The sequence below is a fragment of the Salvelinus fontinalis genome, chromosome 10, assembly GCF_029448725.1.
Source record: "Salvelinus fontinalis isolate EN_2023a chromosome 10, ASM2944872v1, whole genome shotgun sequence".
Lineage (NCBI taxonomy): Eukaryota > Metazoa > Chordata > Actinopteri > Salmoniformes > Salmonidae > Salvelinus > Salvelinus fontinalis.
Window position 1 is genome coordinate 40,278,709 of NC_074674.1, and position 12,921 is coordinate 40,291,629.

Below are 12,921 nucleotides of genomic sequence, written 5' to 3' on the forward strand. Positions count from 1 at the left end.
ACAGGTAACAACATGCTCCTAGAACAACAGGTAACAACAGGTAACAACATGCTCCTAGAACAACAGGTAACAACATGCTCCTAGAACAACAGGTAACAACATGCTCCTAGAACAACAGGTAACAACATGCTCCTAGAACAACAGGTAACAACAGGTAACAACATGCTCCTAGAACAACAGGTAACAACATGTAACAACAGGTAACAACAGGTAACAACATGCTCCTAGAACAACAGGTAACAACAGGTAACAACAGGCTCCTAGAACAACAGGTAACAACATGTAACAACATGCTCCTAGAACAACAGGTAACAACAGGTAACAACATGCTCCTAGAACAACAGGTAACAACATGCTCCTAGAACAACAGGTAACAACATGCACCGTGCTCCTAGAACAACAGGTAACAACATGCTCCTAGAACAACAGGTAACAACATGCTCCTAGAACAACAGGTAACAACATGCTCCTAGAACAACAGGTAACAACATGCTCCTAGAACAACAGGTAACAACATGCACCTAGAACAACAGGTAACAACATGCTCCTAGAACAACAGGTAACAACATGCACCTAGAACAACAGGTAACAACATGCTCCTAGAACAACAGGTAACAACATGCTCCTAGAACAACAGGTAACAACATGCTCCTAGAACAACAGGTAACAACATGCTCCTAGAACAACAGGTAACAACATGCTCCTAGAACAACAGGTAACAACAGGTAACAACATGCTCCTAGAACAACAGGTAACAACATGTAACAACAGGTAACAACAGGTAACAACAGGCTCCTAGAACAACAGGTAACAACATGTAACAACATGCTCCTAGAACAACAGGTAACAACAGGTAACAACATGCTCCTAGAACAACAGGTAACAACATGCTCCTAGAACAACAGGTAACAACATGCACCGTGCTCCTAGAACAACAGGTAACAACATGCTCCTAGAACAACAGGTAACAACATGCACCGTGCTCCTAGAACAACAGGTAACAACATGCTCCTAGAACAACAGGTAACAACATGCTCCTAGAACAACAGGTAACAACATGCTCCTAGAACAACAGGTAACAACATGCTCCTAGAACAACAGGTAACAACATGCACCTAGAACAACAGGTAACAACATGCTCCTAGAACAACAGGTAACAACATGCACCTAGAACAACAGGTAACAACATGCTCCTAGAACAACAGGTAACAACATGCTCCTAGAACAACAGGTAACAACATGCTCCTAGAACAACAGGTAACAACATGCTCCTAGAACAACAGGTAACAACATGCTCCTAGAACAACAGGTAACAACATGCTCCTAGAACAACAGGTAACAACATGCTCCTAGAACAACAGGTAACAACATGCTCCTAGAACAACAGGTAACAACATGCTCCTAGAACAACAGGTAACAACATGCACCTAGAACAACAGGTAACAACATGCACCGTGCTCCTAGAACAACAGGTAACAACATGCTCCGTGCTCCTAGAACAACAGGTAACAACATGCTCCTAGAACAACAGGTAACAACATGCTCCTAGAACAACAGGTAACAACATGCTCCTAGAACAACAGGTAACAACATGCTCCTAGAACAACAGGTAACAACATGCTCCTAGAACAACAGGTAACAACATGCACCTAGAACAACAGGTAACAACATGCTCCTAGAACAACAGGTAACAACATGCTCCTAGAACAACAGGTAACAACATGCTCCTAGAACAACAGGTAACAACATGCTCCTAGAACAACAGGTAACAACATGCTCCTAGAACAACAGGTAACAACATGCTCCTAGAACAACAGGTAACAACATGCTCCTAGAACAACAGGTAACAACATGCTCCTAGAACAACAGGTAACAACATGCTCCTAGAACAACAGGTAACAACATGCTCCTAGAACAACAGGTAACAACATGCTCCTAGAACAACAGGTAACAACATGCTCCTAGAACAACAGGTAACAACATGCTCCTAGAACAACAGGTAACAACATGCTCCTAGAACAACAGGTAACAACATGCTCCTAGAACAACAGGTAACAACATGCTCCTAGAACAACAGGTAACAACATGCTCCTAGAACAACAGGTAACAACATGCTCCTAGAACAACAGGTAACAACATGCTCCTAGAACAACAGGTAACAACATGCTCCTAGAACAACAGGTAACAACATGCTCCTAGAACAACAGGTAACAACATGTAACAACAGGTAACAACAGGTAACAACATGCTCCTAGAACAACAGGTAACAACATGCTCCTAGAACAACAGGTAACAACATGCTCCTAGAACAACAGGTAACAACATGCTCCTAGAACAACAGGTAACAACATGCTCCTAGAACAACAGGTAACAACATGCTCCTAGAACAACAGGTAACAACATGCTCCTAGAACAACAGGTAACAACATGCTCCTAGAACAACAGGTAACAACATGCTCCTAGAACAACAGGTAACAACATGCTCCTAGAACAACAGGTAACAACATGCTCCTAGAACAACAGGTAACAACATGCACATAAATTATAATTCTGTGTATCTTTCCTCTCTGTCCATAGCTCCTCCCCCTCATCGACAGTGCCTTGGGAAGCCCCTCCCTCCAAGCCGGTCCCCTTTTCCCATTGGTTACGGACATGCTCGTCTCCTGGGAGAAGAGGGCTGGACTTCAGGATGTGGGTGTGCTTAGCGAGGGAGAGAACGAAGTTGTCTTTGATAGGCTGCTGGCGGACTTCTGGGAGGGGCTTAGGGTGATGTTAGCCCGTCGTGTACAGAGTGACAGTCTGGAGCGGAAAGACCTAGAAGGAATGTCCTCGCTGCTACAGGTATGTGTGTCTGTCTGCCTGTTTGTCTGTCTCTAAGTGTCTCTGCCTGTTAGCCTGTCTCTAAGTGTCTCTCTGCCTGTCTGTCTGTCTCTAAGTGTCTCTCTGCCTGTTTGTCTGTCTCTAAGTGTCTCTCTGCCTGTTTGTCTGTCTCTAAGTGTCTCTCTGCCTGTTTGTCTGTCTCTAAGTGTCTGTCTGCCTGTTTGTCTGTCTCTAAGTGTCTGTCTGCCTGTTTGTCTGTCTCTAAGTGTCTCTCTGCCTGTCTGTCTGTCTCTAAGTGTCTGTCTGCCTGTTTGTCTGTCTCTAAGTGTCTCTGCCTGTCTGTCTGTCTCTAAGTGTCTGTCTGCCTGTTTGTCTGTCTCTAAGTGTCTGTCTGCCTGTTTGTCTGTCTCTAAGTGTCTCTGCCTGTTAGCCTGTCTCTAAGTGTCTGTCTGCCTGTTTGTCTGTCTCTAAGTGTCTGTCTGCCTGTTTGTCTGTCTCTAAGTGTCTCTGCCTGTTAGCCTGTCTCTAAGTGTCTGTCTGCCTGTTTGTCTGTCTCTAAGTGTCTCTGCCTGTTAGCCTGTCTCTAAGTGTCTGTCTGCCTGTCTGTCTGTCTCTAAGTGTCTGCCTGCCTGTTTGTCTGTCTCTAAGTGTCTCTGCCTGTTTGTCTGTCTCTAAGTGTCTCTGCCTGTTAGCCTGTCTCTAAGTGTCTCTGCCTGTTAGCCTGTCTCTAAGTGTCTCTCTGCCTGTTTGTCTGTCTCTAAGTGTCTCTCTGCCTGTCTGTCTGTCTCTAAGTGTCTGTCTGCCTGTTTGTCTGTCTCTAAGTGTCTGTCTGCCTGTTTGTCTGTCTCTAAGTGTCTCTCTGCCTGTCTGTCTGTCTCTAAGTGTCTGTCTGCCTGTTTGTCTGTCTCTAAGTGTCTCTGCCTGTTTGTCTGTCTCTAAGTGTCTCTCTGCCTGTCTGTCTGTCTCTAAGTGTCTGTCTGCCTGTTTGTCTGTCTCTAAGTGTCTCTGCCTGTTAGCCTGTCTCTAAGTGTCTCTCTGCCTGTCTGTCTGTCTCTAAGTGTCTGTCTGCATGTTTGTCTGTCTCTAAGTGTCTCTGCCTGTTAGCCTGTCTCTAAGTGTCTCTGCCTGTTAGCCTGTCTCTAAGTGTCTCTGCCTGTTAGCCTGTCTCTAAGTGTCTGTCTGCCTGTCTGTCTGTCTCTAAGTGTCTCTGCCTGTTAGCCTGTCTCTAAGTGTCTCTCTGCCTGTCTGTCTGTCTCTAAGTGTCTCTGCCTGTTTGTCTGTCTCTAAGTGTCTCTCTGCCTGTTTGTCTGTCTCTAAGTGTCTCTCTGCCTGTTTGTCTGTCTCTAAGTGTCTCTCTGCCTGTTTGTCTGTCTCTAAGTATCTCTCTGCCTGTTTGTCTGTCTCTAAGTGTCTCTCTGCCTGTTTGTCTGTCTCTAAGTGTCTCTGCCTGTTTGTCTGTTTCTAAGTGTCTGTCTGTCTCTGTCTATGTGTGTTTCTGTCACTCTGTTTCTCTCTGTCTCTCTCTCTCTGTCTGTTATTATTTCTATCCATCTCTGTCTCCTCCAGGTGATGCAGAGCCCAGTGAGTGCCGGCAGGAAGCAGACCAAGAAGAAGAGATCGGTGAAGATCTGTTTCTCTGAGCCAGAGAGTTCTGGTTCTCCAGAGGAAGAGGGCGAGGTGGCGCTGAAGTGTGCCCAGCTGGAGACCCCCGAGCTGGGCCAGGAGACGGCCGAGGGCCCCCTGAAAAGCTGGCACCTGGAGGAGATTGTCTGTCAGCAGGCACAGATCAGTTACTCCCATGTGAATGATAAAAACTCGGAGAGACATCTGGTGTACCTCTCTCTTCTCCTTCGCTCCTTCCATACCCCCAGGGTCTTCACTGTGAGTCTTCCTTTCCTTTAGTCCATTTTCTCTATTGTGTTCTTTATTGGAGATAAACTGTTATTTTCCTCACAGTAACATTATCAATCACAGATATATTTTGTATATTGGATCGCAGGAAGTCACCTTTTTAACATCATACTTCATTTGCATTATATTGATTCTATCTCTTAGTCACATAATGATTTCTCTAATTTCTTTCCCCCTTTTTTGTATTTTTTCCCCCCCCCACTCCCCAGATGCTGCTCATCACATCAGAAGAGGAGAAGTTAAAAGGGAAGGATGAACAGAAGGCAGATGGAGGAGGGGGAGGTGGCGTGCCCCACCCCAGTAACCCTGCTGTGCGGTTTCTACTGGAGCGTGTGGTGTTGTGGCTGGGGCAGGAGGACAGGTAATGTACACACTCATTAAAATATAAATATACACTGCTCAAAAAAATAAAGGGAACACTTAAACAACACAATGTAACTCCAAGTCAATCCCACTTCTGTGAAATCAAACTGTCCACTTAGGAAGCAACACTGATTGACAATAAATTTCACATGCTGTTGTGCAAATGGAATAGACAAAAGGTGGAAATTATAGGCAATTAGCAAGACACCCCCCAAAACAGGAGTGATTCTGCAGGTGGTGACCACAGACCACTTCTCAGTTCCTATGCTTCCTGGCTGATGTTTTGGTCACTTTTGAATGCTGGCGGTGCTTTCACTCTAGTGGTAGCATGAGACGGAGTCTACAACCCACACAAGTGGCTCAGGCAGTGCAGTTCATCCAGGATGGCACATCAATGCGAACTGTGGCAAAAAGGTTTGCTGTGTCTGTCAGCGTAGTGTCCAGAGCATGCAGGCGCTACCAGGAGACAGGCCAGTACATCAGGAGACGTGGAGGAGGCCGTAGGAGGGCAACAACCCAGCAGCAGGACCGGTACCTCCGCCTTAGTGCAAGGAGGTGCACTGCCAGAGCCCTGCAAAATGACCTCCAGCAGGCCACAAATGTGCATGTGTCAGCATATGGTCTCACAAGGGGTCTGAGGATCTCATCTCGGTACCTAATGGCAGTCAGGCTACCTCTGGCGAGCACATGGAGGGCTGTGCGGCCCCACAAAGAAATGCCACCCCACACCATGACTGACCCACCGCCAAACCGGTCATGCTGGAGGATGTTGCAGGCAGCAGAACGTTCTCCACGGCGTCTCCAGACTCTGTCACGTCTGTCACATGTGCTCATGTGCTCAGTGTGAACCTGCTTTCATCTGTGAAGAGCACAGGGCGCCAGTGGCGAATTTGCCAATCTTGGTGTTCTCTGGCAAATGCCAAACGTCCTGCACCGTGTTGGGCTGTAAGCACAACCCCCACCTGTGGACGTCGGGCCCTCATACCACCCTCATGGAGTCTGTTTCTGACCGTTTGAGCAGACACATGCACATTTGTGGCCTGCTGGAGGTCATTTTGCAGGGCTCTGGCAGTGCACCTCCTTGCACTAAGGCGGAGGTAGCGGTCCTGCTGCTGGGTTGTTGCCCTCCTACGGCCTCCTCCACGTCTCCTGATGTACTGGCCTGTCTCCTGGTAGCGCCTGTATGCTCTGGACACTACGCTGACAGACACAGCAAACCTTTTTGCCACAGTTCGCATTGATGTGCCATCCTGGATGAACTGCACTACCTGAGCCACTTGTGTGGGTTGTAGACTCCGTCTCATGCTACCACTAGAGTGAGAGCACCGCCAGCATTCAAAAGTGACCAAAACATCAGCCAGGAAGCATAGGAACTGAGAAGTGGTCTGTGGTCACCACCTGCAGAATCACTCCTGTTTTGGGGGGTGTCTTGCTAATTGCCTATAATTTCCACCTTTTGTCTATTCCATTTGCACAACAGCATGTGAAATTTATTGTCAATCAGTGTTGCTTCCTAAGTGGACAGTTTGATTTCACAGAAGTGGGATTGACTTGGAGTTACATTGTGTTGTTTAAGTGTTCCCTTTATTTTTTTGAGCAGTGTATATATATATATATATATACCGGCCAAACCCGGATGACGCTGGGCCAATTGGGTGGGGCTATGCCCTCCCAGGCCCACCCATGGCCGCGCCCCTGCCCAGTCGTGTGATATTTTAGTGACCAGTATTAAAGTGACCATTGTTCCTTGACTATGTATGTAGGGCTGCAGGGTTGAGTAACCGGGTGGTAGCCGACTAGTAACAGTCTCGTATTATATTACAGGAGAGACACCAGCTACCTGGTAGAGATGGTGTACAGTTCTCTACGCTGTTGCAGTCCACAGGAGACCACACGCATCCTCAACCATATCACCACGGTAACGTCAACGCTAACTATCATCGCTGTAACTCTGTCGACTCGAACTGTCAATTCCCTAACTCTTAGCTCTGTAGCTGCCAATTCCCTAACTCTTAGCTCTGTAGCTGCCAATTCCCTAACTCTTAGCTCTGTAGCTGCCAATTCCCTAACTCTTAGCTCAGTAGCTGCCAATTCCCTTACTCTTAGCTCTGTAGCTGCCTATTCCCTAACTCTTAGCTCTGTAACCCTCAGTTCCCTAACTCTTAGCTCTGTAACCCTCAGTTCCCTAACTCTTAGCTCTGTAACCCTCAGTTCCCTAACTCTTAGCTCTGTAACCCTCAGTTCCCTAACTCTTAGCTCTGTAGCCGCCAATTCCCTAACTCTTAGCTTTGTAGCTGCCAATTCCCTAACTCTTAGCTTTGTAGCTGCCAATTCCCTAACTCTTAGCTCTGTAGCTGTCAATTCCCTAACTCTTAGCTCTGTAGCTGCCAATTCCCTAACTCTTAGCTCTGTAGCTGTCAATTCCCTAACTCTTAGCTCTGTAGCTGTCAATTCCCTAACTCTTAGCTCTGTAGCTGCCAATTCCCTAACTCTTAGCTCTGTAGCTGCCAATTCCCTAACTCTTAGCTCTGTAGCTGCCAATTCCCTAACTCTTAGCTCTGTAGCTGCCAATTCCCTAACTCTGTAGCTGCCAATTCCCTAACTCTTAGCTCTGTAGCTGCCAATTCCCTAACTCTTATCTCTGTAGCTCAATAGTATGCTGGTGAAGATGGTCCCAGCCTTATTCTCTGTCTCACCTACAGATGGATCTAAAATGGGGAGTTCTTCTCCAGATCATACAAAAGGCGTGTGCGGACCCTGTATCTCTGCAGGCGTGTGGTGATTGGTTTAAGGGCTCCGTGCTGGGTGAGCGGCTGCTGGGGTTGGCTGAGGAGCTGTGTGAGGTGGGACTTAAAGGCTCCGGCTCCGCCCCTAATAGGGACAGCTGGGCTCTGATCAGCCTAGCGTTGTCTCAGCATCATAATAATGGTGAGATTACACACACACACAAAAATCAGCTTTCTTTTGTAGCCCAGCCAGCTCAGATGATCTGACCCATATTACTGCCGCAACATTTTCATCCTCCTAAAGCGAATCCTATTTTACTTTCACGAACCGCGTCGCGGTCTGTTCTAAAACTATTACCGGGTCGTTAACCGTTTGTTTACACTTTGTTCAGTCATGTTACCTCATTGGCTAGCTAGCTAACAACCATGCTAACTTGACCAATAAATATATCCAAATATTCTGGGGCGTAGAAAGAAAAGTAGGGTTGCACTATATATCGGGGAACATATCGGAATCGGACGATATTTTGCTAAAAATGCTAACATCGGTATCGGCCTGATGTCTAGTTTAACGGCGATGTTAAAAACCGATGTCAGAGCTGCCGTGCATTTAACGTAGACACATAATGTAATGACACCGTGTAAAATTTTGCACTACACGTGTGCAACCCAGCATTCCTAACCTAGCCCACAATGTCTGCTGTGTGGATCGAGCCGTAAACAAGTCCAGCAGTCATTTGACAGAGTAAGAACATTTCAGAGAGACAAATCAAAAGGCGAAATCCATTAACGGCAAGATAATGGAATTCATTCCCCTTGACAGTCAACCGTTCTCTGTCGTGGGTGATGTTGGCTTTCGCCGACTGGTTGAGCACCGGTACACACTACCAAGTGCGCTATTTTTCAGATGTTTCCCTACCAGAGTTACACGGTAGTAGCGTCACTGCTATTAGCTTCACAACATACTATGGAACGCCGTTTGGGTCTTTGCGTATCAAGAGATACAGTAGCACTGTCAAAGCTGTACAAAAAAGACTGGAAACTAGCAAACACCGGCTACATACGATGGGGTTACAATACCGCGTTGGTAATAAAGCATTATTTCTTCGACCTCAACTTCAACAAGATTTAGCTTGGTACCTAGCTAGCACCGATACAACCAGCCTGAAAACAATGACCAGTAGAAACTGCAGTCAATTTCATTATTCTTAGCAGTGATTTAGGAATCCTTCGGAGTAAGTATTAGCTAAGTTGCCACTTGTTGTTCGCAAATGAATACAAATGGTAGAATTATGCCATACTTTTATTTTAGCTAACCACAAAGTCCACTATTGGACTGAATGAATGACAGATATTTTGCATGTCATCATCACAAACCTAATATTTATTTTTTACGAGACTTGTGTACAATTTTCAATGTATTGCATCTCAGTAGGAAAATGTAGTGCTTTTACACCAAATGTAGAAACCTAATATTTTGTAATTTCAGTGACAGGTATACATATTAACATCTGAGCTTTTATAATTAACTCACGTCTGTCAGTGTTTACATATCAGTTTCTACGTGTCCTTCAAAAGTAGCTAGAATTCCACATAGACCCAACATAGGCTGTATCTCAATCAATAAATACAAAAAAATATATATATATATTTTCTGGTGCTCCTAAATTGAATGTGGTGCTCCTAACTTTTTCAAATTAGGAGCACCAGTGCTACCAATGGAAGAAGAAGAAAAAAAGACAATTTTGACATTTGGGTTGCTCCTTGAACTTCCTATGCTGGAAAAAAAAAATCCTGATTATCCACCCCACTCTCTGTCTTTCTCCCCAGAGCCCCTGATAGGAGCTGTGTACGTGGAGAAGATGATAGCCAAGCTCCATGCTACCCTGTCGGCGGCTAAAGGTCTGTATGTTGGGCCCCTGGAGCTCCAATACATCCTCTTCGTACAGGAGTGCTGCGCTGCGGCTTGACCCTGTGCCTCCTCTTAACTAATGTATGTGTATGTTAAACGGGGTGTAACGGTTCGTTAAACCCTCGGTTGGGTTCGGGTACAGCAGGAAAATTTAAATGCCGTGCACAACGTTCAACATTTCACAATGTTCCTGGCGTTGTCGGTTGTGACATCATTCTCAATGTTCCCGGCGTTGTCGTTGGTGACGTCATTCTCAATGTTCCCGGCGTTGTCGGTTGTGACGTCATTCTCAATGTTCCCGGCGTTGTCGGTTGTGACGTCATTCTCAATGTTCCCGGCGTTGTCGGTTGTGACGTCATTCTCAATATTCCCGGCGTTGTCGGTTGTGACGTCATTCTCAATGTTCCCGGCGTTGTCGTTGGTGACGTCATTCTCAATGTTCCCGGCGTTGTCGGTTGTGACATCATTCTCAATGTTCCCGGCGTTGTCGTTGGTGACGTCATTCTCAATGTTCCCGGCGTTGTCGGTTGTGACATCATTCTCAATGTTCCTGGCGTTGTCTATTTGACAGGATTGTTATGTTTCCACTCTGATGCTGCGTTTGTAACCATGTTGGAGGTGGGAATTTACCAGTTGTGAAGTGGGAGGTGGGAATTTACCAGTTGTAAATACCAGTTGGATGCATTCTTCATGTGATTGGAACTCGTTGAGAAAGGCCAATTTGTCTAATGGTGAACAAGCTGTGTCCATAAACTAAACCATAAACTAAAAGTAAAGTTTATCATGCCTGTAAACAAATGATAGTTCAAAAACCACATGAATCAAATCAAATCAAGTTTATTTTATATAGCCCTTCGTACATCAGCTAATATCTCGAAGTGCTGTACAGAAACCCAGCGTAAAACCCCAAACAACAAGCAATGCAGGTGTATAGATGTGTAAGCATTAATAGATTGTGTTTTATAAAAAAAATGTTGTTGGATTGAACTGCTGTTATAGAGGTCAGAGGTCACCATGTGGGAGAAGTGGGTGCTTAGGATGATAGTCAGTTTCCCACTATTGTTTACCAGTTGGAGCGGCCGTTCAAATGAATTTTTCCCAGTCGTATCTGCTAACTTCCCACTGCTTGCTAAAGTGCCAGATGCACACTTGTGACTTAAGGGACCGTGTTTGTAGCACGGGACTTTCTTACTCCGGGGGTAATGTAATGGGACGTTTCCCACTCCGGGGTAATGTAATGGGACGTTTCCCACTCCGGGGTAATGTAATGGGACGTTTCCCACTCCGGGGTAATGTAATGGGACGTTTCCCACTCCGGGGTAATGTAATGGGACGTTTCCCACTCCGGGGTAATGTAATGGGACGTTTCCCACTCCGGGGTAATGTAATGGGACGTTTCCCACTCCTGGGTAATGTAATGGGACGTTTCCCACTCCGGGGTAATGTAATGGGACGTTTCCCACTCCGGGGTAATGTAATGGGACGTTTCCCACTCCGGGGTAATGTAATGGGACGTTTCCCACTCCGGGGTAATGTAATGGGACGTTTCCCACTCCGGGGTAATGTAATGGGACGTTTCCCACTCCGGGGTAATGTAATGGGACGTTTCCCACTCCGGGGTAATGTAATGGGACGTTTCCCACTCCGGGGTAATGTAATGGGACGTTTCCCACTCCGGGGTAATGTAATGGCACGTTTCCCACTCCGGGGTAATGTAATGGGACGTTTCCCACTCCGGGGTAATGTAATGGGACGTTTCCCACTCCGGGGTAATGTAATGGGACGTTTCCCACTCCGGGGTAATGTAATGGGACGTTTCCCACTCCGGGGTAATGTAATGGCACGTTTCCCACTCCGGGGTAATGTAATGGGACGTTTCCCACTCCGGGGTAATGTAATGGGACGTTTCCCACTCCGGGGTAATGTAATGTGCAACACATGGTGCATTGGAAAACAAGCAGAATACATACACTACCTAGCCACAAGTATGTGGATACCCCTTTTAAATTTGTCGATTTGGCTATTTCAGCCACACCCGTTCCTGACAGGTGAATAAAATTGAGCACACAGCCATGCAATCTCCATAGACAAACATTGGCGGTAGAACAGGTTTACTAAAGAACTCAGTGACTTTCAACGTGGCGCTGTCATAGGATGCCACCTTTCCAACGAGTCAGTTTTGTCAAATTTCTGCCCTGCTAGAGCTGACCCCCGGTCAAGTGTAAGTGCCGTTATTGTGAAGTGGAAATGTCTTGGAGCAACAACGGCTCAGCCGTGAAGTGGTAGGCCACACAAGCTCACAGAACGGGACCTCTGAGTGCTGTAGCACGTGAAAATCATCCGTCCTCGGTTACAACACTCACTACAGAGTTCCAAACTACCTCTGGAAGCAACGTCAGCACAATATCTTTTCGTGGGTTTCCATGGCTGAGCAGCCGCACACAAGCCTAACATCACCATGCACAATGCCAAGCTTTGGCTGGAGTGGTGTAAAGCTCTCCCCCATTGGACTCTGGAACAGTGGAAACTCGTTCTCTGGAGTTATGAATCACGCTTCACCCTCTGGCAGTCTGATGGAGGAATCTGGGTTTTGGAGAATGCCAGAAGCACGCTACCTGCCTCACTGCATCGTGCCAACTGTAAAGTTTGGTGGAGGGGGATTAATGGTCTGGGGATGTTTTCATGGTTCGGGCCCCTTAGTTCCAGTGAAGGGAAATCTTAACGCTACAGCATACAATGGCATTCTAGATGATTCTGTGCTTCCAACTTTGTGGCAACAGTTTGGGGAAGGCCCTTTCCTGTTTCAGCATGACAATGCCCACGTGCACAAAGCGAGGTCCGTACAGAAATGGTTTGTCAAGATCGGTGTGGAAGAACTTGACTGGCCTGCACAGAGCCCTGACCTCAACCCAATCGAACAACTTTGGGATCAATTGGAATGCCGACTGAAAACCAGGCCTAATCGCCCAACTTCACCTCACCTCACTAATGCTCTTGTGGCTGATTGGAAGCACAGTCACCACAGCTATGTTCCACCATCTAGTGCAAAGCCTTCCCAGAAGAGTGGAGACTGTTATAGGGGACCAACTCCATATTAATGGCCATTTTGGAATGAGATGTTGGACGAAAAGGTGTCCACATACTTTTGGACATGTAGTGTATTTCTGTTTGCTGTAACGAATAGACAAT

At 46.4% G+C, this 12,921-nt stretch overlaps 1 protein-coding gene across 1 annotated transcript in view; it reads left to right on the top strand.

The window, feature by feature from the left end:
• The window catches only part of ltn1 (listerin E3 ubiquitin protein ligase 1), an 83,778-nt gene that overhangs the window by 15,233 nt on the left and 55,624 nt on the right, over positions 1-12,921 (top strand). Inside the window, exons 11-16 of the mRNA XM_055936813.1 lie at positions 2,578-2,841; positions 4,387-4,701; positions 4,941-5,092; positions 6,919-7,012; positions 7,797-8,022; positions 9,651-9,722. Of these exons, the coding sequence (XP_055792788.1) occupies positions 2,578-2,841; positions 4,387-4,701; positions 4,941-5,092; positions 6,919-7,012; positions 7,797-8,022; positions 9,651-9,722 (1,123 nt within the window). The remainder of the gene's footprint in view (positions 1-2,577; positions 2,842-4,386; positions 4,702-4,940; positions 5,093-6,918; positions 7,013-7,796; positions 8,023-9,650; positions 9,723-12,921) is intronic.